The sequence below is a fragment of the Neopelma chrysocephalum genome, unplaced genomic scaffold, assembly GCF_003984885.1.
Source record: "Neopelma chrysocephalum unplaced genomic scaffold, ASM398488v2 Primary Assembly neopelma1_61b, whole genome shotgun sequence".
In the NCBI taxonomy this organism is placed as follows: Eukaryota; Metazoa; Chordata; class Aves; order Passeriformes; family Pipridae; genus Neopelma; species Neopelma chrysocephalum.
The window spans coordinates 10105643-10133168 of record NW_020897717.1 but is presented as its reverse complement, the minus strand read 5'-3'; the positions used below and the strand labels follow the sequence as shown (position 1 = coordinate 10133168).

Below are 27526 nucleotides of genomic sequence, written 5' to 3'. Positions count from 1 at the left end.
CCCTGACAGGACCTTCCTGAGGATGTCTACAGAAAATGTGGTTAAAATAAGCTAAAACCACCACAGTTATTAATCACCTAGAAGATAACCAGTGAAGAAGCACAGCCTCAGGCAGCTGCCTTCACATGATACCCCTCAAAAGGGGAAAAGTTCCTCAGCATTGCTACCATTACTCAGGTAGGGGCACAGGTATTCAATTGCAATTACTTTCATCATCTTGGGAATGAATATAGATGCATCTGAGGCTCTGCATTTGTGCTGTTGCCTTCTGCTGGGGTCTTAAAGCTGGAAAAGTCATCAATCTACCCTTCATGCAAAATCCTCAACTTTAGCATTGGGCACACATGGTATTTTATTCGCTTTCAATACACCTGTACTTTGATAAAAAACCTTTTGATCAAAAAGAACATTAGGGGAAAAGATGGAAAGCCTGGGAGGTGTGAGAGCTAAAAGAGAAAAAAAAAAACAACAAACAACCAAAAATCTAGTACTAGTTTCCAGGAAAAAACCTAAAAGATTATTACTATGTCTGGATATGCCTAAATAAAGGCAGAGATGGATTTTTCGCCCTAACTAAAGCCTGCTATTGAGATAAAAACAGAGATTTTATTATCATCTTTTTTTTTTGAGGAAGGGAAGTGTCCTGTAAATTTAATACAGCTGAAGTTTTATATTTAATTGTTCTCTCTAGCTTTCCAAAATAATTTGCTTTGTGTATCTTAGGACAAAAGATTTCTGTGTATGGCTGAACAGAGGTTAATCATGCATAGCAGGCAGCTGCACACGGGCTGAGTAACAGACCTCTGGGTGGGGGAAAGAACTTGATGCAGCCAGAATATATCAGTACCTGTGTCTTTTGTGCTTCATTTCCCTTATGCACTTCAGAGCTGAAGTCTCAGCAACAACTGGACTGTGGCTCCCTGAGAGCCCCAGTCATGACACCATTAACACTGGTCGTGTGTTGGCCTGGCACAGGAGGGAAAAGAGGCAGCCCTGGCTGGAATGGTTTTTGGACGAGGGCGATGCCCCCTTTATCACCTCCCTGCCTGGGGAAGGACCTGCCAGCCCAGGGAAACCCACTGGCACCCAGGCTGTGGGCTTGGCTGTCTTCCTGACCCCACAGGGAGGACTAAAAGGCTGGGGGAGGGCCAGTGGCTTTTTTACATGAACACTATTGCTGAAAGAGTGCTGTCAGTCAATACCACACGTTTTATTTGGCCTCACCAAGCCCTCTGCCTGCACCCTGTAAGCACCCCACTCCCGCAGCACCCAGGGAAAGCCCTGTGGCACCAGCACAGCCCCTCATCCTCTCCCACCAGCCACTGCCAGGTTATCGCTCATCTTTCGAAAAGGATATTGCACTTCCCGAGTAGGGCGAGATTTCAGACATGTCTTGCAGGTCGCCACACTCGGACTTTATGAGGGATAAGGAGAGGCCCTCAGCGGCACTGGGGGGGTGGGCTGGTGAGCAGGGGTGGTGGTTCATGTGGTGCGACGACATCTTGGTCCTCAGGCTGGTGGTCTCCCGGGTCAGGTCAAGGGATTCAGGGGAGGCGCGCTCTTTCCCCGGGAAGGAGGCCGATGGGGCACCCAGGGGACTCTGGAAGGGGTAGGCCATGAGGGGCAGTGGGAAGGGGTGGCGGAAGGAGGAGGTGGAGAAGCCGGCAGTGGCCGAGAGCGGGGACTGGTGCAGGGAGGCGTGGTGGCCACCAGCCGGTGGGGCCGAGGCCGATTGGTCAGAGGAGTTTTTGCGGACGACAAGGGGCAGTGCCTCAGTCTGGTCGGTGGCGCCAGGCATGGGGACGCTGCCGAAGGTGTCAAGGGGGTTGGGAATGATGACATCCCCAAAGCACTGCAGGCGCTGGTTGGCCGTATGAAAGTTGTGGTTCTCCCCATTGACGGCAAACCTTGCCTGTGGGATCTGGAGAGGTGGGAAGACCTGAGGAAGCTGGCGGGAGGGTTTGGATGAGAAAACTTTGACCACTGTGTCCACAACTTGAGACATGGCAGTGTTCAGCTCCTGCTTCAGTGTCTCGGCCAAGTGTTTGCCTTCAGGGTGGAAGGCATTTGGCCCTTGCTCCTTCTCCTTAGGACCTTCTCTTTTCGGCTTGTTCTCCGCTACCTCTTGCTCCCGGATGAGGGCCCGCGCCCGGTCAATGAACTGCCCTGGGTCCAGCTCACACATCTCATTGTCCGACCTGCTGACAGAGTCGCCGGCCCTCGCATCCATGGTTTCAGAGCGCATGCTGTCTTCAGACAGGTTGCCATCTTCATCATTTTCGGAGTCAGTGCTGTCGTAGATCTGGTAGAACTTCTCCTGCAGCTGGCGCAGCTGCTTCTGCATGTCCTCCAGCTGCTGCTTCAGCTGTCTGCGCTCCTCTCGCTTCTGCTCTTTCCTCGCTGAAACCAGCTGCTGGAAACTCTGCTGCTGCTGTTGTGGCAGCTTTTGCTTGCGTTTGTTTTCTCTGTAACTTTCTCGAGGACTGACGGACTGCGGAGCTATTTCTCTTTCATTTTCATTGCCCCTTAATGCCACGCTGGGGGAATGGCTCATACCCCGAATTATATTCTCAACCCGGGCGCGTTTAGCTCTCAGGTGCTCGTCGCATAACCGATCCACATCAAACTGGCTCATAGTTGGCCTGCCAAAAGGGGAAAGACACTCTTGGGGGCTGTCTCTTGAAGAGTTGCTGCATACATCCTCCTGATGTACTTCTGAGCCTGTACTAGAGAGACCGCTGGCTTGGAAACTGGGCTCCGTGCCACCATTTTTGTTCATGTTATTTTTCAACAGCTGGGAAATTATGGTTGCTCCTGGAAAAGGCATCATGGCATCTTCATATGAGTTCGCCCTCTTCAGCAGCTTGCGGAGTACATTTGACTTTTCCCCATCTGCATGCTGCACCACTGAATACTCGACATCCTGCTCTGAACCTTGGGGATTCATGGCACTAAAAAACGTTGCTCTTGCCTTTGCAAAAAATGCAGATGCTGTCCCTACCGTCCTTTTCACTCCAATGTCAACTCTTCTTCTCTTGGTTTGCCTGCTTAAGAGGGCTGTGCTGTCATGGTCAGGCATCACTGGACTGTTATTGTGCCATCTTCAAAAGCTTGTCAGCTGGGCTCAGCTCAAGAATCCTGGGACCCTGGCCAACAGAACAAAAGGACTGATGAATCATTTTCTTTAAATTTCTCCAAATTTCCTGACCTCAATCCTGAATAAAATGCAAAATGCATAGGCTCTGGGATTTATGGCACATTACAATTATTGCAATTTATTATGCACTCTGCTTGAAATGAAACATTTTTAAATATTTCTGCTCCACTGGTTTAAGATGGATTAAGATTTAAAAAAGCAAAAACTGCTTAAGCACCAGTAATATGATTCTCTTGCACAAATGCCTAAAATGATACTGTTTATCTTCAGAAGAAAGAGTAGATTAGAAGAACACAGCCTCTGACAACCAATTGATTAAATTTAGGGCATTGAGATACATGTTACAAAAGAAGATGAAAGTATTCCTTATTTAAGATTTATTGTTAAAACAAGAAATTGTACAAAATTTGGATTAAAAAATTCAACTGCAATGTAAAAATGCAATTGTAGTTTTTATTTTTAAAGAGAGATAAAACTGATATATTGTTTTAACATTCAAAGGTTAAAACAACAACTTTCACATAATTGTAGGTAAGGTGGTATATGTGTATGTGAAAGGCAAAGAAATCATAGACGCATTCAGGCTTACAATGGGGGGAAAACCTCTCTTAAATCATTAGGGAAACATTTATGATACGGTCAGGATTATAGTATTTATAGAGATGTGATGGAGTAAAGGCCAAAATGTATTTTGTTAACACAGCCTCACATGTACCAGTGACTAGCCACGACAATGTTTTGAATTCCCCATACATTCCTTCCCTTTTTGCAACTCTCCAAGCAAGCTCCGCTACAAAAGGCTGAATATTCTGTATTTCATACACTAAAATACATGATGTCAATTTTTTTGCATAGCAGAAACAAGGCATGTTCAGTGTCACATCTCTCTGCTTTAGAAAAATCTCCAAGAACAATATGTGAAATGCCCAGTGAAGCCCTTCTTACATGTAGCATTTTGAATACACAGAATCTTATTTCCTGTAACATGCAGAAAAGATGAGAAAAAATACAGGAAGATGAAAGAAATAACATCAATCAGCTGCGTGAGAAAGGAAGATACCTTCTCTTTATATGAACTCTCATTGTTTCCCAGGAACACAGCATAAAAAGATAACACACTTCCTTGCATTTTGTAAAAGGTTCTTGACATAATTTGTGACTTATTAACTAGTGATGCTAAACTCACATCGCACATAAAGCATTAGACACTTTTTCCTGTTTCTTACAATTTAACAGTGACGAAAATTAAAATATTTTTCATGCAACGCTTATCTAATATTAAACTTTACATTTGCTTAACAGAGCACAATCTTCACAATAACAGGGTATATTGCCAAAGGCAGCATGCAGACTTTTTGGAATTGCTCCCATCTCTTTCGGTTCACCTGTAAAAACATCTACGTGCTCCCTAGGACTGCATCTGTGGCTAGTTTTAAAGAATGACTATCCATGCAAATAGGCATAATTTCAGCATGAAATAATCTGTAAAATCAAGACAGTAGTCAATGCTTAGTTTGCAACCAGGACAAAAAAAAAAAAAAAGCTTTTAATACTTAGAAACATTACATTTATTCTGCAGCCTTTGCCCATGTATTCTCGATGTACTAAAAGAATTTTCAGAAATTTGGTGTCAGAGACAGTTATGCAAGGGACATGATGTTTGTTTACATTACTGTTCCTTGCATACAAGAGAGCAAAAAAAGATTAAAAATATATTAAAAACAAAAATGTAATGAATTCAAATGGGGAATCCAGAGCCTTACACTGTTATCCAGTCACTGTCTTCAGAGATCTTTCCTTATCAAGAAGTACATTAAGCAAGTTAAGTTTAGCTACCTCACGATAATGATAAAATAACAAGGACTTCTGTTGCAGGGGCCCAATTCTGCCACCTACACACCAGGGAGCATCCCACCCTGCAAGCAACTCCCCTGGAGTCCAGGGGGACAAAAATCCTGTTATGTGTAGGGTCAGGCCCTGCTTGGTAGCATGTGCTGTAAAAGACTGCCTCCTGCTTTCTCTCAATTGACGCAAATGCAGTTTTTCAAGGGGAAGAATCAGGCTCTTACAATTAGAACTTTATCTTAAAAAAATAAAATAAAATGAGGAGTTGGGATTTCAGAAGAGTTGTTTTTCTAAAGAACTGGCCAAGTCCTCGGAGGGTGGAAAGGGACGACCATCACCAGGGTTTTTATGTAGGCGACACTGGCACACAGAATAAACCAGGGTCAAGGTTAACCTTTTGGTCTAATGGTGTTCATTTGAAAGTGGTCTAAACTAATTGAAAGATAACCAAAAGAGCTCCTGCTTACTGCACATAAGATATTCTAAAGCCATCCACCATACAGATACCATTTGCCAACATGAAAAAAAACAAACCAGAAACAAAACCCACCAACACCGAAAACCTTCACGCTTTTCCTTCCTTTTCTCTAGTCAAGCTATGCTTGATTGAGAGCCAGCAATACATTCCCAGACTCACACCAAAAACCTCATGACAGGTTTCAAGTTTTGCATGTTTCCCAGAAAATTCGAGGTGCCTGACCACTGTTTCCCTCTCTCTTGCCCAATCCCAATCAAGGACACACATGGGGAGGGCTTGCTGTACCCTTGAGTCAGCAGCTCAGGAAACAGGCTGTCCTGAACCAGGTTGGAAGGTCATTGCCATGCATCCTTCCTCCCCAGTGTCCATTTCCCTCTCCCTAAGCCCCTGTACTAGCCACTGCTCACCAGCCCATTCCTGCCACTGCAAACACGCAGCAGGAGGTGTTCCAGAGCGATGTCCTCTCCTTCCCTCGATGGAAGCTGAAAGCATCAGAGTTATCGTACACTTAACCTGGGTATTAAGCAACATCTCCCATTTGCCCTGGCGTTATCCTGAGCCTACAGACTGCCAGCTTTAAGGCTTACGTGCCTTTCAGCTTAAATATGAGAAATAGTTCTACTTCAGCCCAACAAAACAGAATGGGTATTGAACGGTCAGTTAATATTTCAGTCTCGGAGGACCAAAACCAATTCGCACTCAAGGGAAGTGGAATGGCATGTACAGCGGGATGCAAAATCCCAGCCACGACAGGCAGACTTCAAGACTGATTAGATTAGAACTGAATAAATAAGGAACTCTTGGGAAGGGGGGGAAACAATTAGGAAGTGTGTGTCCTTTATGTAGTACCAGTACTTTGGCTGCACATTGTCTCAAAACTATATTTCATACATCTAATGTTTGTGTGCAGCTATCCAGAAAAATATGTTAGAAAGATAGCTTAAGTTGTCAAGATCTGTGTAGAAATATTCAGAAGCACCATTTCTTTCTGAGTTACATAGTTTTAAATTTGTGAAGGTTAAATTTGGTTTATACATCACTTTTGATTCTCCTTGCATGCCAAGCGTAGTTTATGTTAAATTTACGGGTCGCATCTCAAACCTCAACTCGCACGGTGTGGCTTTCTCAGAAACTGAACATTTTCCATGCCCATGTAATTAAAAATCATACCAAGGGTCTCAGCACTTTCTATGTCCATCCATAAACATAGCAATTGTATTTTATTTACAAATTTACTTACAAATCTTTTGTTTAAGGAGATATGATTACAATGTAGCTATGAATAACCTCTTAACAGCACAGCAGCTACAGACATGGGTTTATTTCAGATCCATTTGATATGCATTGACATTTTAAATGGAAACTGATTAATTTCTAGGTCTCCAAGAGTTACTCTTACCAAACCTTTGGCTAGAACAGTCCTTAAAAAGGAGTATGATGTCAGGTATTTAACTGCACTCACTACAAATAAATCAATTTCTGTAATCAATTTTGTTAACTCATCTTGATCTACAAAGACTACGATCACTTTCTCATAGATTAATTCATACACCTATGAGATGCAAAGGAGATGTAAATTCAAATTCACCCTTATCAGCTACTTTGAAGATCCCCAGCCTACCCTAAACAGCCATTAAATACACAGTAGCAAAGTGCTAAACTTGACGGATATGCGTGGACGAATTCAAGGAGATATCAGTTTCAAGAGCTGAAACCGTTCCTATCTTTTCACAAGCTGACTACTCTGTTTGGTCCAGCATCTGCCTGCTTCATGTCAGCCCATTATGCGAATACCACACAAGAAATTCAACATGCTTCTGCTAATAGAAATATTTAGATCTTTCACTCTAACACATTACATGGGGTATGGCTTTGCCAGAATCAGTCAAGAAGCGCAGGATGAAAATTATTCCAGTCAACAGCATTTCATGCACAAAACCACAGCTAAAATTTGAAGAACAGATGACATCTATTCACCATAGATCTGTTCAGTGCTAAAATCACGTCAGCCACTAATGAGAAAGTACTACCTTTTTGTACAGCTCAGACACAAGTTTTCTTGGGGAAATGGTTATCTAACTCCCTTAGCTGAGATGTCTAATCAAAGAATTTGAAACAAGGCAGCAACGATGAGCAACTATTTGTGCAGTAGTAGCTACTTTATTAGGATTTCTCCACAAGAAGAGGAAGCAGCAAAAATTAGAGCTTGATTTACTTCAAAATTATGCTGCCTGCTCTTTAGCCTTAAAGGAGAAAGCAACCCTTGTCTTATGAACTTGGTGATACCCAGGGCCCAATCCAACAAGGTATTCAGCAATTCCTGTGAATTCGAAACATCCGCAATTCCCATCAACTACAGAGCTCACTAACAGGAGGGATTCGGTATCTCACTAGTTCAGGCCTTTATTTTGGGGAGATACAGGGCCCTCCATCACACAACCGTGCTCGGCAGTGCTTGACAAAACAGATTTTTTGAATGAGAAAAAGAAATCAAGCTGCTCAAACTAGAAAACTGAAAACATTTTCCTCCTCTCAAGCCAGTTTGGTCCTTGTTATTTCACTGATCGTGAAGAAAATAACTCACATGGCCTCTGTGTAGAGACAATACTGAAACATTCTCAAGATTCCTACTACAAATTCAGCCCAAGTTTTTCAAGATATTATTTTTTCCATGCTACACAATGTCGTTAAATCACAGATCTTGAGTTACTTAATTTAGCAGTTAGGCTGCACTTTGAGTCAGAATAAATCACTATTTAGAAACTACAAATTGCAGGATTTACAATTCTGCCCTGAATCAAATTAAACTTTTCAATTTCAAAATGTGTCCATTCTTATGAATACCTTAATTTATCAACTGAACATAAAATAGATGAATTATATAAACTGAGAGGCCTCAGAGTTCAACTGTCAGGGAAGTTAGCAGTATATACTGACAGTGCCATTCAGCAAATGCAAGATACTTTACAAAAATAGGGAGTTGTTAGTGAAAAGTATATACATTGTACGTTTTATCACAGTTTAACTCCTGAAATGTTGATACTCTGTCTACCCTTGAGTATTAATAAACATTTCACAGTATGTGATATTGCTGCTAAAGGTAAGGTCTGGACAAAAAGCAGATAAAATAAATGCTAAATGAGCTGCAGCGATCGTAAACTTTATGTGATTGATGGCAACTCACAGAAAAACTGCGAGAAGAAGACATAAAGGATATGTGCCACATGCAAATCTACGGGCAAGAAAACTGCCTCCGTATAATTCATCCTGCATACTGCCAAACCTCTACAGGCAATGGAAGTGACAAATAATCTGAGCTTTTACACCTCGCGGTGACACAGACGTGTTTTTGTACCCCATGTTCAACAACACAGGACCTTCTGCCACCGAGTAATGGCCCCGGATGCGTGGATGCCTTCCACGTGGATGCTCCCCACCCGTCCCCAGACCCGGATGAGGGTTTGGGGTGACACTGGCCACGCAGCCAGAAACGCCATGGGGTTTGCTGAGCACTCGGGACCTGTAGGAAACTAAGGGGTAACCAAAGCTCGTGCTGGCAACTTTTACCCAACATTCAAGGGCACCTCTAGTCTGCAGCCGTGTCTGCCAGCCCTGACTGACATCCCCTACTTTGTCAAAGGCATTAAGTTAATACCCCCCGTACCTGCCCTTCCGCGGATGGGGCACAAACACGCGGACGCGACGGTGGCCCCTCCGGGAGCTCCATCCCACCTCGGCCGCGCCTCCCGCGTCCGCCTGCGGACACTGACTCCCGACCCGCTTCCCGCGGCTGACCCCGTCACCCAGGCTTTCTCCGGCACAGGGAGGAGGCGGCGGCCGGGACCCCCCGCGTCCCGCTCCGCAGGCGCCCCGCTCGGCGCGCACCTGCCCCGCCGCCCCTGCGGGCAGCGCCACGCACCTGCCCGCGCCCCCCGCACTCCCGCCCCGGCCCCGCGGCCCTGCCCTGCCCCGCCAGACGCCGCGCAGCGACCGCGGGGGGTACGCCCAACTTTCTCCCTCTCTGCAAAGAGACGAGGGCCCCGGGGCGGCCCCGCTCCGCCCCCGCGGAGCGCCCGGTGCCGGGGAGTCGTGCCCCGGACGCCCGTCGGGCCGCCCGCTCCTGTCGGGCCCCGCGTTCTCAGTGCCCCCCCATCCCGGGCCGCGCGCCCCCAGCGCAGCCCTGCGCGCCCCCTCCGCGCAGGCCCCACGCCCCCCAGCACCGCTCCCTCCTGCGCTTTAACTCCGTGCAAACACATGGCAAAGTGAGCCGGGTCACTCAACCGCTAAACAGAAAATCGAAAAAGCCAAGAAAGATCTCCATCAACGGCTAAGAAAGAATTAAATCCCCCCCGGAGGAAAAAAATCAACAAACAACAACCAAACAAACAGAAAGTACCAATAATCCTAATCTTTTCCCAGATCAAGGCTCTTATCCCGCGACTTGCATTTGATCTCTTCTCATGTGCTCGCTACCTACCACTCAAATCCCATTTTCTATACATTTCCACGATTCGCAGCTCGTCCCACTCTTGGAAATGAAAAAGTAATTGCAAGGCTAAGAAGAGTAAGAATAAAAAGTCCCTGTCCTTCCCGGCTTGGGTTAAAAAGGAGAAGTAGCGACATGCAAATGACAGGCAAATTGGAAGAGACAAAAAGCAAGGCAGTTATAATAAACAGGACAAAGAGGAGGCTCGGAGGAGCGGAGCAGGAGTTTAAAGCGGGGATGGGGAACTTCGGCGGGGACGGGAGGAGGAGGAAGCTCGGAACAACAAAAAGAAGCCAAATACTCCCTGCGTTTTCCGTCCCCACAAAACTGCCCTCCAACCCAAGGAATAAAATAAAGAGCGGTCCACAAAAGGTGGCAGCGAGAGAGCGAAGGAGAAGGGGGGAGGATCACCTAACAACGAGCAGGTCACTTACTCTTCAGCCCTGGGCAGGCTACGGTGAGCGCTCCATCGGGCTCCTTACCGCTCACAAATCCTTACCGCTTTATCTACCGGGGAATTAAAACTACTCAGCTAATAAAGTCACTGCAAATTTGCCCCCTGGAAAAAGAAGCACAGGTTTGATAACGGTGATCAGTATTTTGCTGGGGATTTCATCACCCCCACACCCTCCCCCCATTCCCCCGGACCATTTAGAGCAGCCCAAGCAAGTGCGAATTAAAAAAAAAAAAAAAAATTTAAAAAAAAAAAAAAGGACCTGAAAAGGCCGAGAAAGCGGGGAGGGACGGAGGGGGCGCGAAGGGGGAGCGGGTACTTACTCCGTGCAAAGGCGACGAAACTGAGCCTCGCTTTTTTTTTTTGCCGGTGGAAAGACAGAAAGGGCGACACGCACACGCACATGCACACACACACCACCCGCGCCCCGCACACGCACACACGCACACGCGGACACGCGCGCGCAGCCGGCGAGCCCCGCCGCTGATGAATATGATAATCGGGCGAGGGAGGGCGAGGGAGTGCGGGCGGGAGTGAGTGCGGGCGGGCAGCGGCCGCGGGGCTGCGGGCGCGGAGCGCAGCGGAGCGGCGGGCGCGGAGCGGGGGCGGCGGGAGCGGTGCGGGGCAGGGCTGGGCTGGGCTGGGCTGGGCTGGCCGAGCCGAGCAGCGCTCCGCACCGCCACAAGATTTACTTTAAGACACAGCTGAAGGAAACAGGAAGACTAGACGTCACACTCGGAGTGACGTGGGCCCGGCCCGGCGCCCAATCGGGAGGCTCCTTGGGACGGACGGGGGGGACGGGGAGAACTTGGCAGGAGCGGGGAGAGAGGAGAGGGGAGCGCGGGGGGGTTGGGGTCGCCCCGCCCCGCCCCCGCGGGAAGGTGGTGGCGGCCGCGCACCTGCAGCGGGCACGGACGGACGGACGGACGGACGGATGGACGCGGGGCTGGAGCGCCGGCAGGAGCGGCCCGACGGGGCGCCCCCCCTCACCTCCGCCGTGCACGGACAAGGGACGGAGAACATCCGCCCCGCATGGAGGGGGGTGGGTGAGAAACTTTAGGAAAATCACCCCCGCGTGAGCGAGGGGTGCTCTGCGGTGCCCCATGCGGTAAAGTTTTCCATGCGGGGAGACTTCCGCAGATGTGTGCCGAGGCCCCAGGGTGCGCCTGTTTCACGCTTTTAAGCATCGTGCGATGGAGCAAACCCTCGTTCGCGGGTGCTGCCCCCCGACGTGGGTCACAAACTTTAGGAGAATTGGGCCCATGGCCGCCCACCCCCCAACTCGGCGTCCCTCACCGCCGCGCGTCGCGGGGCTGTCAGCGGGAGCCGCGCGGGCACTTCCCACGTGGGAGGCAGGAAATAAACACGAAATCGAGCATCAGGTTGCGGCGCGTGGAACAACCGGCGATGCTGGGACACGGGTGTTCAGTGCTGTCGGCCACAGCGCCCTGCACAGCACGCACCAAGTTTCGCTCAACTTAAACCCATCCTAACGCGCTCCCGACCAGCTCCGACTGGAAAGCTTTGGGGGGAAAAAAAATTGAGAGATAAAAAGTGGATCTTCCCGGCAGGTCCGGGCTGCGATCCAGACCGAAGTTTGCCGGGCGCGCGTTGTCCCGCCGTGAGCGCGGGTTTCAGAGGTGCAGGGCAGGGAGCACCCGCACCCCCGCCCCGGCTGCCGCGGAGGGTTGCGCGGTCGCTGCCGGCGGGGAGGCGAGGCTGCACGAAGGGAAACAGCCTCAGGCTCGCGGGCGGCCGGGGAATACACCAGAGAGAGGGAATAACGTCCTGCAGAGGGCCGGGCGGCAGCGGACTGCTGCAGGGCGCTCAGCGGCAGGTAAGGACGGCGCTGCCTCTCCGGGCCCGTCCGCCCGCCCCTCGGGGCGGCCGTCGTGCGCGGTGCCCGGGCCGGTGGCAGAGGGACTCCCGCGTGGAGGGAAGAGCCCCAGTGGGATGAGGACAAGCAGGGCAGGCGCGGGTGGCCCCTGTCAAAACTTGAGCCGCCACTCTTTGCCAGCGGCGAGGGGCCGGGCCGCGCCTCGCCCCCTGCCCACCCTGCTGCTGCTGGCGCGGGCAGCTGCTCCGCTTGTCCCAGCTTCCACTGTGAGGATCTGTCTCACTATAGGAGAGCCTAGGAGAGTCGCGGAGCAGACCTCCGCGCGTGGGTGCGGACAGCAGGGCGCGCTGAGAGGGTTGCCCTGCGCGGCAAAAGTTTGGGAGCTGGCCTGGACAGCAAACCCGCCCCCCGGCGCCAGACCTGCCCTGCCTGTGGTGGCGAAACGCGTGTCTCCCCGCGGCGGGGAGTGAGGTCACTAACGCGAGTGGATGGGTAACGCGACAGACCACCCGCCGCCGATCACTAAGACGGGGCCCCGCCGCGCTGCCGGAGCTGCCGCTGGGGAGCTGCTCCGAGTTAAAAAATTACATGTCCCTGCCTGTGTCCGGCCGGCGGATCACTAGGAGATGCAGCCAGTAACACTCGCCCTGGAGCGTGGCACCGGTGCGAGGCGAAACCTTTCGGGGGCCGCCGGCAGCGCCGGCTTCCCACCGGGGCCGCGGCGCCCGGCACGTCGGGGCTCACGCGGCGGGCAGGCGGTTGGGAGCCTGGCCGCTCTCACCGCGGTCCTCCCGGCCCCTGGTGCAGCGGAGAGACCCGCTCCCCTCCGGCAACCTCACAAGCCCTGGCGTGCCGTTTTCCGAGGCCTGGCCCGGGGCCGGCGCTGGCCACCCCAGCGCTGTTAGTGACCGCGAATCCCCGGTGCAACGAGGCGCGTCCTGGGACTCTCCCCTGCCGTCACTTTCCTCCCGCAGTCCGAGCGCCGGGCGGCCCCGCATCGTTGCCCGGTGCCCGCGGAGCCCTCCCGGCCCTGCGAAAGCCCCTCCGAGCCGGGACGGCTGTGCCGCGAGTGCTTTTAACGTGACACCTTTAGAAACAGGATCACCGGGCCCTCCGCGGGGAGCGGCGAGGCCGGGGCGGCCCGACGAGAGCGGCCGGGGCTGCGCTAGGCTCCGCGGGCGCGGATGGGCGGCACGGCCCGGGACAGGTCCCCGCCTGCGCTGGTCAGGGTGCCGCGCTCAGTCTGCCGGTGTAGCTGTAAGTGCTGCAGGGACTGCAGGACAAGGGTGCAGAAGTGTGTCTGGACGCAGGGGCAGATAGGCTAAATTTGGCAGTGGAATGACTCGCTTGGATTCTTCCCCTTTTTTTTCCCCTCCTTTCTTAATTTGGTTTTTGTTTTGTTTTGGTTTTGTTTTGGTTTGTTTTTGTTTTAGAGTACACCGAGGCACACGTAGAGAAGAAGCTGAATTGTGCAAATGCAAATTAATGAATCGTTGCCTTTGACACTGAGCTTGTCAGCACCGGGGCTCTCCTTAACTTCAACCACTGTAAATTTACTCAAAAGAGAAACTGAGGCTCTGCAAGTGAAGTGGTGTCCCCAAGGTCACACAGTAGAGCAGTGGCAGCCAGCCTGGCCCCAACCATGGGCACCTTGTACGCAGGTCCTACTATCATTCGACCCTGCTGCTCCTTTCCATATCTGCTTGCAGGTTATGTTCCTCCAGCCCAATGTCTTGCTACTTTTCCAAGTCTAAGCACATCGGCCTTACGACCTGCCATACCAGTAAGCCCAACTGGAATGAAAGACACACTTTCCACTCGTCCACCATCTCAGGCACTGAGTGCTCCAGACTCTCTTAATCCTGGAGGATAGACAGCCCCTTAAGGAATGCAAGCTGATGATTCAAAGCTCAGCAGTAAAAGTAATTCCCCACCCATCACCCAAATTTTAGAGGTGGAGGAATAGCTCTTTTTCCTCAAAAATTTAATCCTTCAAAAAGGGTCCATGCCAGCAGCTCATGTTCAGGATTTGTAGCAAGCAAAGCCATCTCTGGTGCCTTCTTCAGGGCCTGGTGGCTTAGGCTGTGTCAGGACAGCCTCTGGCTGGTGTGTGTGGTTGTGTGGCTGTTTCTATCCGTTGCAGCCCCCAGTCCCTTGGCCGACTGCAAGTGTGGTCCCCACTAGTGACCTGTTAGATTCCAGTCTGTCTGCAAACTCCTCTAGAATTCCTGGGTCTTTTTCCTAGTAATTAATAGATTCTACAGTACCCACTAGGTCCTCTTCTTGGCCATTAATAGATTATAAGGTATTCACACTATTTATTTTTTGAGTTATGGGTGTTTCGGACGCAAACAAAAAATAATCTGTGTTCACAAAGTTTGGATGTAAAGCCTGAGTGTGCTCAGGTTTGTGGGTTCTCTTCTCCTGCCCCTCTGCTTAATGCTTGGTGTGTGTCACAAGCTTCAAGTCAAAATGCTACATGTCCTCCAAATATGCAGGTTGTCAGTTCCGTATTCAGCTGCAAGGTTTGTCCCAACAGAAAAAAATACTCCAAATTTTGGTGTTTCTGAAAAGTTTTGCTGCGAGCTGACAGCTTTCTGTGCTTGCATTATTTCTTTAAGGGAAAAAAAAACAGATGGAAGAAACTTAGGAAAACTTTTGCATTGTGCCCATGACCATGGGTGATTCCTCTGCCCCTTTGGAATCTGACAACAAAATTGAAAGTGACAGGGGTATATTGTTGAAACTGCCTTTTCTTTGATCGTTTTCCTTGCTATGTCTGTTCCAACTAAATGAGGGAACAGGGCTACGAATACATATCAGGTTTTCTTTTTTATTCTCTTTTTTCTTTTCTCTTTTTTTTTCCAGGGGTGGGGAAGGTCCAAGTATGCTCGTGCATAAAAAGAACACCCCACAGCCACAAAGGTCTCATTCTGCTCTTATGCTGATATGAATTAAAATAACTGTACTGATATCAATAAAGCATCATCAATGTCTGTGAGAAAGAGAAGAACCGGGTGCCTGATGTGTGTAATTGCTGAATTTAGAGCCTTTCATTACTTCCCTTTGCCTGGCTCCTCCTTTCGAAAGGAAAACCTTTGGAAGAAAATGCCTTTAACCTGGAGAGTGAATGCAACCTAGGTGATTCAACAGAGTGCAAATTAATTCAAGAACCTGGTATTGAAGAAAATGGAACTGTTAAAAAATACAATAATTAACCGACCCCAAAACAACAAAAAACGTCACAACCTCCAGAGAGGAGAAAGTGAACTAAACTAATCCTATTAAACGTGGTAGCATGTTTCTGTGCAGCTCGCGGAGAGATTAAGCACAGGAAAAGGGATAAGTGCTGCTTCAGTTTCACTAAACTAATGTGACAACTTGTCATTGGAAATCTTTACAGCTTGTTAGCAGATGACTAGCTGATTCAGATATGTTTTCTACCATTTCCTTTGTGTCTGGGGGTGATGTTTTTTTCTTTCCTGTTCCTTTCTTATCCATACTGCTTTATTTTGCTTTTTAATCCTTCATGTCTCCTTCAAGTCAAAACATTTAACTTGCTTTAATCAATATTTTGTTTTGAAGATGTCCCTTGACCTTTTGTTTGTGCAAATTAACCTTCAAGGGCAACTCATTCATTCATTAACCTCAGTGGGATGCCATATCCCTTGTACATGGCATTTTAGGATGCATAAAACATTTATGAATGTTTAGACATATTGCAGTGAATGACTGTGATACTGCTGCGGTTACTACTACTGCTACTGTAATACATTAGTTTTCCACCCATCTTTCCTTCCTTCTTTCTTTCTTTCTTTCTTTCCTCTTTCTCTCTTTTTCTTTCTTTCTTTCTTTCCTCTTTCTCTCGTTCTCTCTTTCTCTCTTTCTTTCTTTTCCTGTCTTTTCCTTTCTTTCTTTCTCTCTTTCATTCTTTCTTTCTTCCTTTCTCTCTTTCTTCCTTTCTTTCTTTTCCTTTCTTTCTTTCTCTCTTTCTTTCTTCTCCTTTCTTTCTTTTTTTCTCTCTTTCTTTCTCTTTCTTTCTTTCTTTCTCTTTTCTGTCTTTCTCTTCTCTTGTCTTCTCTCTCTCTTTTTTCTTACTTCAGTTGTGTGTGTACATATGGCAAGCAAAATAGCTAATCTGGGAGAACTTTTAGCATTAGCAATTTCATTTAAAAACCAGGTGTCTCAATGATTCGGAAACATATGCTGAGTCCTCTCCTCTCCCTCTCCCTCTCCTCCCACCCTTCACTCTTTCCCTGAGCCCTCTCCCAGCAGCAAAGGCATGATCATTGAGTAAATGGAAAAAAACATTTTACAACATTAAAGGAAGACTGTTTAGAAAAGGAAGGCCCTGCTGAGGTGTAGAGGAAGCCTGTTTATTAACACTGGACACCTCTTATCTCAGGCAGCTCCAGATGGATGTCCCCTTGGTAATTCCCACTCTGTGCCAAGTGGGGTTAAGCAGGGTAACCACCTTGACGTGGGCTGGTGATCACCAGGGGATCATCGGCTCCTTCAGAGAGAAATTTTAGGAGAAACTTGGGGTGGGGGAGGGAGAGCTATCACGCTTTAGCATAAAAAGCTTGCACGTGGCCAGATTTACCTTTGTGGCTGTAAATTGCTTGCTGCCTGGGACAGAGCCAGGTTTTGATTGAGAGATAAAGTAGTTCAAATCTGTCAATAATTAACTGTCACTCAATTAAGGCTTTCTTAACAAATTAGCACTTGGTAGCACCTAGGGTGCAGGTTTTTCATGGGAAAAGGCTGATAGAGTGATGTTGGCCATTAAGTTTGCCCACTGAGTATCAGCTAATGTCCTGCTCAGTTTAAACACCACTGTGTAAATTTGGTGAACTGGTTTCCAAACCCCATTTCTGCCAGGTTGTGTTTAAGATTAACCATTTGTGCCTTCCCAAGCTCAACAATGCAGGACAGTCTTTGCTGAGTAAGAGAGCTATCCCTGATTCATTGTGATTTCCTGTCTGTCAGCTCTGAAGAAGTACCCTGATGTGAATGAGGCTGTAGGCCAAAATTTACAGAAATTAGGTGGAGCTCCCCTAATACCCTGCAAGTCACTTGGAACTCTTTTCCCTTGAAGAAGAGTTACATAGTCTGCCTCCAGTGTAAGCCTGTGTGATGTGTTTCTCTTTCGCACAGGGCCTTGCTCTTAGCCAACCTGTTCCTTCCACTGGGAAGGAACTGGGAAGGTTGAAAGGGAAAACATTTCCATCTGTTTCTCTGTTAGCAGACATTTTGCTAGTTCCCTTTCAGCCCTCTGTGAACTAGTAAAGCCATAGATATGACATCCCACTCTTCCTCTTAATTCTCCAATCAGAAATTAAAAGTGAATGTCAGATGTCAGTCAGAGCAAGCAGAGCCATTCCAGTTTACATCAGCTGGTCTCTAGCTCCGTGTTCATGCACACCCTTGGACTGACACTGCCAGGATTGGAATTCCCTTGGTACATTAATTCACAGCAAACTGCAGACTCTGGAATTGGTGATCATTTGTCACATCAACCCTGCTGAGGAAGAATCTGCCTCTTGTGAGTCAAAAAACCCTTTGCTCTCGGTCAGCATTGAATTCTGGTGTCACACACAGTTGTACCTCCAGGAGGTGTAATCGCTGAGTCTGTGGAGAAGTCAAACGCAAAACTCTGGCAAATGCAAGTTCTGATTCATACTGTGTTACAGGAAAGGCTGCAAAGTGGAAGCTGATTTTAGCTTCAGCTCTGATCTGTTCCTCTGATATGGGTTTGTGCTCAGTATGGGTTTGGTTAAATCAGTGACTCCTTAGCTCACTGAGTAGTTTTCCTTCTCTTTTGACTAGAGCATGCCTTACCTGCTGGCCAAAGCAATGATGGACAAGAGTTTAAAAACAAAATTTGGGAAGCTTTCAAGGTTGTTCTTTTTGAGTGAAGACTTTAGTTATGCACACTGTTGTCTCATACAAAAACTAATCCCGATGCAGCTTTCTTTCTATTAATGATATCAGAGGAGCTGCCACACAGGGACAGCTCTCAATCAGCACCACTCTACCATGGTTCAAAGATCTGAACTCTTTCAGCAACCTGCATGTGGAGGGGTTAAAAGCACATGTAAAACACTCTTTGTGTTGCCCTGTCCTACTAGTTGCATTAAAAGTCTTAAGAAGTTTAAAATCATAAAGAAGGAGAAAAGGAAGCACATTTGATACTTTAAAAGTGTACCCTACCCTGCTGAATAATCAAAGCTGGAAATGTAGTTTAATTTTATAGACTTGTGTTCTTTTGGTTGATTGGTGTTTTTAAGAAAGAGGAATTTATTTCTCTAGAAGGATTATAACCTGGGGAAATGAAGTCTGATTTGTTTTTGTGAGCTGAATTAATTTATTTTTTATATTATATGGCAACAGTTTTAAGAACCCATATTTTCTAACAGAGTTATTCCCATTATTTGAAGAATGGGCCTGTAAGGACTCAATCCTGCAAGGCATTGAAGGACAACTTTTTCATGGGCAGAGAGGCATCTAATAGCATTTCAAAACATTTGGTAGTGCTGTACTATTATTTTCAATAATAGGTGCCTGGGTAGTTTTGTAAGGACCTAAATAAGCCAATGGTTTTAGGAGCCTAAAGCAGAGCATAGCCTGACTTCAGATGTCTGTACACAAAACTGCCATTGTGGATCATCCAGCTCAGGAGACAAGCTCCCGAGGTGCTACAGTGCCATTTCTGTACTTGCCAGAGCCATCCCTCAGTGAGCAGGTATGCACGGGGGCACCTAGGAATTGCTCAGGAGGCAGCACACAGGCTTTGCCCACGCCTATGGGCTCCAACAAAACCACGCCCAGCCCTGCTTCCTTTGCAAGACGTCCTCATGGTGGTGTCAGTTCCCATCTTTCATAGGAAAGCCCACAGTTAGGGTGTCTCCTCTAGAGGTGGAAAATTTGTATTTAACACTTTCCTCATTCCAAAGTTGTGCAAAGTCACAGTCTCCTTTCTCTCTAAAAAGTGTGTTGGCCACCAGGCTGTGGGATAGGATCATTCTTACACCTCCTTTATTTAGGTTTTTATGGTTTTGGTTTTTTGTGGTTTTTTTTCTGTTGCAGAAAGGAACCAAACTATCACAGGGTCAAAAGGGGAAGAAACAAGTAAGATTGACTTCAGAAAGCTGATTAAAACAAGAAGCTGGGAGGGGGGAGCACTCTGCTTTCAGGACTGTATATTGTACTGATCTATAATGGCTCAAAGCACACCACTGGCCCAGGGAGGAGGGCCCAGGAGTCCCTTTGCCCAGGTAATGGGGTGTACTCTGTGTGCTGACCGTCCTTTTGGTCCTGGCTATCTGTGAGCCTTTCTGAACTGCTGCAGAGCTTTGCTGGAGAGGATGGAGGCTGTTTCAATAATTAACGTGAAGGCACTAACCTCTCTTACAGATTTTAGCCTTGAGTAGCTGAATCATTAGGTACCTACATAAAGTAAAAAAACATCCCACAGTGCCCTAAGCTCCAACTGAAGTTACTGTGTTCACACTCAGCAGCATCAGGCCCAAATTAATGTAGGTGCCTTTTTCTGAAAAGGAAATACATCCCTGACATAAAGGTCAAATGGTATTTATAACAACATTAATAATTTCAAAGCATCATGCTATTGAATTCTAGGAAAGATTAGACCTGTTTGGCAATCCTGTTTAGTTGCTTTTACAACAGAAATATGCTGTTTACCTCCTGAGAGATTCATAAGAAAAAAAATCCAATCTATATCAATGAGTAAGATATTTTCCTTACCAGAGATATTGATTTAAATATTGACTTCGCTGCTGGAGGGTTATTTCACTCCATGCTGCAGATACTCATTGTCAAGTGACATGTGTTTTATGTACTAATAAAAATGTGATTTCTGGCCCAGTAATCTTATCTGGATGATTCTGACTTTTTGGGTTTGATTTGGTCTGAAGCAGTTGTCTTTTCTAAAATTGAGTACTTATTTTCTTCTGCATGTCAACGCACTTCACTCCATGTGAATTACTTACAACTAAGATCAAAACAAACAAATGTTAAAAAAAACCCGTACACAGCCCCTTTGTCCTATTAGTTCATTTTCCTTTCAATCTTTCAGCAATGGGTTTAGGCTCTGCAAGACAGAAGTTCTTTATTTAGCAACAGAAAAGGTGCCGCCGCAGAACCTGTTACAGCTTGTCAGAAAACCAGCCTGAGTGTGTTCTGGGACAAGGACTGTCTTTTTATTGCGGGGTTATACAACAGTTCTCATGTTGGCTTGCTGACCCCGATCAGGCCTGGTGATAGTTACAGTGACAACAATAGCTTATGCCACTGAGCAGCAACCCAATGCTCAGGAGGGCTGCAACAGCTCCCATCACAGGCCAGACATGCCAGCTCTCTTGTGCAAGGTACCAGCCCAGGAGGGAAAAAACCCCCAAAGAGTAAAAATCCCGACCCCCTGAAAGTGCCAACTTACAGGCATGATGATTTATTTCACTGGAGCACTGCACCCATGAAGCAGAGGATATTGCTGAACAGTTTCACTGATGCTGAAATTCTTGTTACTGAACAGCTGGTTCTTCCTGCAGAACCTGGACCCATGAGTATGTGTAGAATTGCACACTCCAAATGAAATCCCTCCAGAGGGCAGCTGGGTGCACAGCTCCCATGCTTTCTCCTATGCACCATTCGGGACAAGATGAAGATGTGAGGCGATGGTAACACTCACACATCAGCTCTTTGACCTCCTCAGCAATCACCCCAGATCCCTGCAAATGGGATGACAAGAAAATAGAGTTGTTTTCAGAGGGGAACTGTGTGCAAAAGGTTGGTTCTGGTCTTAAATTCTTGAGGTTAGTTGTGCCCATAGCTTCTAGGTGCTGTCTGATTTGCTGCATAGGACTGCTGGTGCCTGCATGCAGGAAGATGGGCTTTGCCTGGGTAAAGTCTCTGTGTAAATCTTTTTCTTTGGAACACTGGATTATAGACCATACCTATGAATCCAAGGCCTTTGCTCAGCTCTTGAGCCATCAGGACAGAAAAAGGGGCAGAGACATAGCCTCCTGGAGGTTACTCACAGCCAAGAGGGGCCGAAGCTGGCAGAAAGGCAAATCTCAGTCACAACTGGGGAGCACTTCTCTGCCTAGCCTCTGCTAATGGGGGGCTGTGGCGCTGTGAGGAGAAGCTGTTTATTTTGGAAGAAATGGGGACAAAGAGGGCTTTGGGTCACTTGCAGATTTTTTTTTTTGCTGGAGAAAATTTGCAACAAACATGAGAACTGGAACTGTGGCACAAATTCACCTTACATTTTACTAGAGGTTACTTAGCTTAGTTATATTGCTTTCTGTCTGCTTACACACAAGGAATTTTCCTTCTTCTTTGACCACAATGTTTTAAATGAAATTTTGGGAAAACTAACATGCCAAGCAAGTCTTTATTAACCCCAACAGTGCAATTTCTCATTACAAGACTGTGATTCAGAGGAAACAGCACTGCTAAAACAGCTTCTGAGTCCCAGCAAAAATGACAGTTTTCCTCAATCAGTTCCTTTTGTGACCTTGATCTGAACCTTAATCTGTTTTAGCAAAATTCTTTTTATTAGCCATTCATACTTAATCATACCACTAATTTTCCTGTTTTTAAACTACCAATTTAAGGCTGCTTTTTCATGGAACTAATCAAGGCTGATGTATGTTATTCTGGCTATGAATTCTCATAATTATTCTTAAGAGTTTTTTAAGTCTGCATTTTCCATAGATAACTGTCAAAATCATAGATTGGGCAGAATGGCTTGTTTCTGTAATACGGCACATACAAGTCTACTTTCTTATCTTTAGTGAAAATAATCATTACGAGCACTGGATAGGGAATCTGAGCCTCACCTTCTTTTCTTTCCTTACATCAGCAGTTGCTTTTCATTGGTATTATTATTGCAGACAAGCATTATTGGAGAGAAGATGGGTTTTCAGGATCAGGCTCCATTTGAGATATTTAGAATAAAAATATAAACATATACTTGCAGCTGTCTCACAAAGATTGTAAACTGTTGTAGCTAGTGACTAGTGATTTTTCTTTGCCTATGATATTAAAGAACAGATTGTGTTACTATACTTATCTCCACCTTTACAAACAAATACATCAGGGAAAATACGTCGAGCAGAAGAAACCACGCTTGTTATGAAATGCCTAGCTACACTGACTACAGGTTTTTGTACTTTTTGGAAAAGCTTCAAAACATATTGTGGCTTGGTTAAGCTCCGAGTTCTTTACAGCCCCTTTTTGTGTCCGTAGTATGCGCTCGGCTCTCCAGCGAAGGCAGCAGTTCGCTGCTATTTGTCACTCGTACTGCTGCTGCACAGGGATCGCAACCCCTTGTCCGCGGCTTTGTACCCACCAGCGACGCTTCTTCCCCCACTGAACTGATTAACATCACGGTAGGGCTATGATCTTAAAAGCCTGGCACTTCTGATTAGGTTTTTGTTGAAGTTTGCAGAGTTGACTGAGTACCAGAGGCTTTGTGTGTGTGCAGCGGGGTGGTTGCAGGGGGTAGAACACAGCCCCCCCCAGCTAGAGGTGCCATTGGAGCAGCACTTGGGGAGAAACTTTGCAAGTGTTTTCCAGCTTAAACCACTCTCTCTGTTCTCAATGAGACTTTGTCAAGTGACATGCTAACATTTCGTTGGGGAGTGAAGCAGATTTCTTAATTGCAAGTGAACTAAGCTTGACAGATAGGATTTTCTACTCTGAAGAGGGAGGAAAGCCAGAAAATTGGGAGAGTTGTGTGTTTGGTTGTTTGTTTTGTTTGGTTTTTTTTAGGAAAGATGCTCAGATGTCTTGGTAATAGGTTCCCATGCCAGATGGAAGGCAATGGCTGGAAGAGTAGATGAACAAAGACTCTTCACAGTCTTTTTCCCTATTGAAATCCTTCTTTTTTCTGTAAAAGTACAATGTTTTTCCCCACCAGTTTGAGAGGATTGCCATGTATGATTGTTTAAAAAGCTATAGGTTAATTATGTTATATGTATCTGTAGAAAAATTAATACTATATGCAAAAATGGATGAAAGTGCTCAAGTAGCCCATTAATTAACTCAGCCCTATTGTTAGCAGGGTTGGCATTAGAGGAAAGAATAATGCCTTTTCAATCCGAAACCTTCCCTCCCTCCCCATCCATTTTATCTCTTCTTGTCACTTCCTATTAGCTGATCATGACATCTTATCTTTTTCCTGAAGGGTGGACCAGAAGATTACTTTGGAGCTCATGTAAGTGACACTCCAAGGATTGGCCAGCAGCAGGTTCAGCGGCCCCAGCCCCTAGAGCTGTGGGATGTCATCCCTGTGACATGCCTGGAAACCCCAGCTCATCCCTCAACTGTCCGGTTGCAGCAGCATCTCCGTCATGTTGCACTTCAAGTCTGTCACTGGCATGGGTTCATGTTCCTCACCCAGGAACCCTTCTTGGTTTTGCTGAGGACTGTATTTTTATTTTTAACACAGAGTCCTTCACATCAGTGGTGGTGAGGGTTTCTTTTGCAAGATGGGATTCTGCTATAGGAAGGGATGACTGGGGATCATACACCAAATGTAATCACATGTGCTAAGAGGGGAGCTGTGCTTGAAGGCACACTCTCTTCTGCATCACTCTGTTTGAAGCAGTTTTTGGGAGACGTCTGTCTGCCTGGAGGTGTGGGGCTGTCCAGCAGCTTTGCCCCTCACCAGTCACCTGCTTTCCAGAGCCCAGGATGCTCCCAGTGCAGGGATACAGCCAGAGTGCTCCCACCAGCTGTAGCCAGACATTATGGCTCATGCTGGAGGGACTCGCTGCCGGCACCGTAATTGCAGGCTAGCTGGATTTTTGCTGTGGTATTACAAATTCCCCCAGGGAAGCCCACAGCTAGGACCATTTACATGGTAACATTGTCAGGCATGAGTCATTTTCTTCTCTCTCTCTCTGTTTCTGTTTCTCCTCTCATACACACTCAAAAATGCAAGCACAAATCAACAAACCAGTAAATAAAATTTAAATGTTGCTTTAGTGCATTTTCAGCCCTCTTTTTCTGGCTGAGTGTACAGTTTGATGAACCATTTTTTTTTTTTGCTATAAAAACGTGACACAAAATGTATAGGCCATGTGAATGTTGGTACTGCAATGACGACTTTTTATCTTATGCTTTGTATTATTTTTTTTTGCTAGATTACTTCTAAGAGTGCTTTGACTAAAAAAAAATTAATCAGTAAAATTAATCCTTAAAAACCAAATCTTTGTCAATATGATAAAACAGGAAATTTGCAAAGTTAGTATCAGGGTCACTGTTTAAGAATTTTTTTTACCTGACACTTCTTCATTAATACTGCAGCCCTGCTAAGCTTATTGTTGTCCTTTTCCTGCACATCTGAATACATGCTCTGTGTATCATCTCATTGTATTGCACTGGCTACATTATCACAATTCACACGAGTAAGTACTTGCAGGTTTGGTGTCCTTGCCTGTGAACCAACTTTCTGGTGTATTCTGAAATGTTCACTTTGGTGCTTTTCAAAACAAAAAAAAAGGGGATTCACTAAAGAAAGTTAGGAAATTGACTGCAAAGTTCGATTAACTAAACCTGAATTAAGGTTGCTTTTGCAAGACAGATGTGGCAGACTTATGCATGGTCCTGATCGTCCTGAGCAACACTGCACGGGAGATCGCTGCTGAACCATAGAGTCTTAAGCAGGAATGGATTTGATTTCTCCCCTCTCCTCTGCTTTTGTCGCTCTTTCTGCAGTACAGTGTGTGAAACAGGGTGTGTGAAACAGGGTTTGTGAAACCAGTGCTGTGCTGTCACCTAACAGGCAGGGTGAAAGGGCAGTACCCTAAAATATAGAGAGGCTCAGCTCAGGTGATCGTGGGGAGTGTCAAAATGGAGGATGCTGGTAGAGTAAAAAGCAGGTGAATTTGTATATCACAGTGGGTGACTGGGTGAAAATTTTGAGTGCAGTGACCAGATCTGTGTAGCCAAATGTGTGCTGAAGACCCCATCAAAGATACATGGCCATGAGTTTGCTGGCAAGGCCTCAGGTTTAGCATTTTTGTTAGATTTACATTTGTGGAGTGAGCAGAGGTTGAATAATTTATGTTGGTGACCACTTAGATACCATATGTCATGGTTTTTTTAAAGCAGTATGGGTTTTTTAATACACAAAAGGGAACAGACACTGGAGCTGAACTTTCTTCATTCTATTCAAGAAAAGAATACTTTAAAATGCTTGGAGTAAAGGGAGCCCTTTGAATCTGCACTAAACTTGACTAGTCAGCATCACTCTGTTTTTGCAATGAAAAATAAATCCAGTGTTTGCACATTATCACACACAAGAAGAAACAAGACTTTTACACAGGTCTCAGTGAGAGAGCACACTTTAGTGTAGTTCTAAAGTTTAGTGAAAGCATATTTCTGTCTGTTGTTTAAAAATGCATATTTAAATAAATAGCTGCTTAATTCCCACCCAACAGTATATAAATGGTAGCCTTGATGTCACAGGCAAATTTTTGTAGGTAGTTAGCACGGTTTTGTCAGGGACATTACATTGCAAATATTCTATTGTGTATTTTATTTTGCCGTGAGAAACATGAAATCCTTGCATACAAGGAGTTCACATGTCCCTTTAAGTCTTAAAATATGTTAATTTTACATGCCAAAGTCTTAAGAAGTGTTTGACTGCCCGTGGCTTTTGTGTGCATCTCCAGATGGCAGATGCCATTTTGTGTTTCACATTAATTGAGTAAATTTCCTTGCTCTTTGTACATATTGCAGAGGAAGCCATTCTCTGCTTTCAATAGGACAGAACAGCTCTTTGGCATCAAACCCTTCTGGTCTGGTGGTACTAAAACTGTTTTAAGGTGGAATTCTGAGAACAAGCTGTTGGCAATACAGATTTCCTCTATTGTAGATTAAAGTCAGACATTTAACAGTTATCTTAGAAATATCTTGAGGGTTTTTCCTGCTGAATTGCAAAACAAGCCAGTTAGGATAACCTAAGAGGCTGAAGATAAAATAAGATATATATTTTTTTAATATTCATTTAGCTAAAGGAAAAAAGAATTCTTTCATCTTGGAGGGTACTATATTTATATTTATTTTCTTCTTTTTTTTTTTGACCAGGTTTGTTTTTTCCCCTCTTGCTTTCTAGATATTAAAAAAAAAAAGAAAAAAAGGTTCCCAGGGACTTTAAAACACTTCACTTTGTCCGAACATTGGTCTAATTGTAGAAATTCGCAGTACTGCTTTCTGGGGCACAAACAATGAAAAAGGATGTGCGAAACACCTGAGGGATCCTGGTCGGTGCTGGGAAGCAGTGATGGCCACCCCACTGCTGGCACCAGGCATCCTCATGTGTCTCCTGCGGCACAAAGCCCATGGGGTCCATGTCACACCGAACCAATGCTTGCCTGAGCCACTCACCACCCTACCCCTCATGTGAGGGCATTTTAAGTCTGAAAGCTGTGGTGCTCAGGATAAAACAGTGTAGCAGTTAAATAGCTAAACATGTCCTAAACCAGATGAATTTCTATATGGAGCTAATAGTATTTATGAGTTAGATGTTTGTGAGAAGGAGAATTTGTGAACAGCAGCACCTTAGAGGTGGCTTAACATGTTTTAACACCAAGATAAAATTAGTCCAGCAATTAGATTTTAAATCACCCTTTTTAATTTTTCCTGTATGTTCCCTCTTCCAAACTCCTGTAGAAGAGAGGCAAAACAAATATCCTGTCTGTGTGAAAAAGAATATAGAAGACAGAAGTTAATGCTCATCAAAGAAACCAAGATTATATGTCATATCAGATTTTTATCATGATAAGTAGTGTCCAGATATAGTTGAAGTGGGCAGTGTACATAATAACATAATTATGGGTGTTATAGTGACGTAACAGCAGCAGGAGCTCGGCTCCTGACTCCTTTGTTTTCCATTCACACCCACTATGATCTACTGCTATATTTAGTTGTTTTTCACAGTGCTACCTAATACCGTCATCCCAAGTATTTTTTTTTCTTTAGTAATAAAATAAAGATAAGACCGTATTGATTTTCCATGGAAGCTGAAACACTGGAATCTTTTCTTGCAGATGATAATTCAAACTGAGGAGAGGGTGGGGTTTTTTTGTTTTGTGGGTTTTTTGGTAGATTATTGTCATCTTTTGTGTGTGAAATGCAATTGCAATCGAGGCAGAGCGGCAGCTGGTGGGAACCGTCCCAGTTCCACTGCCTTCTGCGAGCTGGGACTATCTGTGTCGGCTGAGGAGCTGCTCCAG

The 27526-nt window shown here is 46.0% G+C and overlaps 1 protein-coding gene across 6 annotated transcripts in view; it reads right to left on the bottom strand.

Annotated features, from left to right (window-relative positions):
- PROX1 (prospero homeobox 1) overlaps positions 1–10902 on the bottom strand; it is a 45975-nt gene extending 35073 nt beyond the window's left edge. For 2 of the 6 annotated variants that reach the window (XM_027681820.1, XM_027681824.1), the window contains exons 1-3: positions 10744–10901; positions 10401–10525; positions 1358–3146 (exon numbers count right to left, since the gene is read on the bottom strand). In XM_027681820.1, the coding sequence (XP_027537621.1) occupies positions 1358–3079 (1722 nt within the window). In that variant the 5' untranslated portion in view covers positions 3080–3146; positions 10401–10525; positions 10744–10901. Of the gene's footprint in view, positions 1–1357; positions 3147–9144; positions 9300–10400; positions 10526–10743 lie in introns of those variants that run through there. The other 4 variants (XM_027681823.1, XM_027681825.1, XM_027681822.1 and 1 more) reach the window with 3 other exon arrangements.
- Between the last annotated feature and the right edge of the window lie 16624 nt (positions 10903–27526).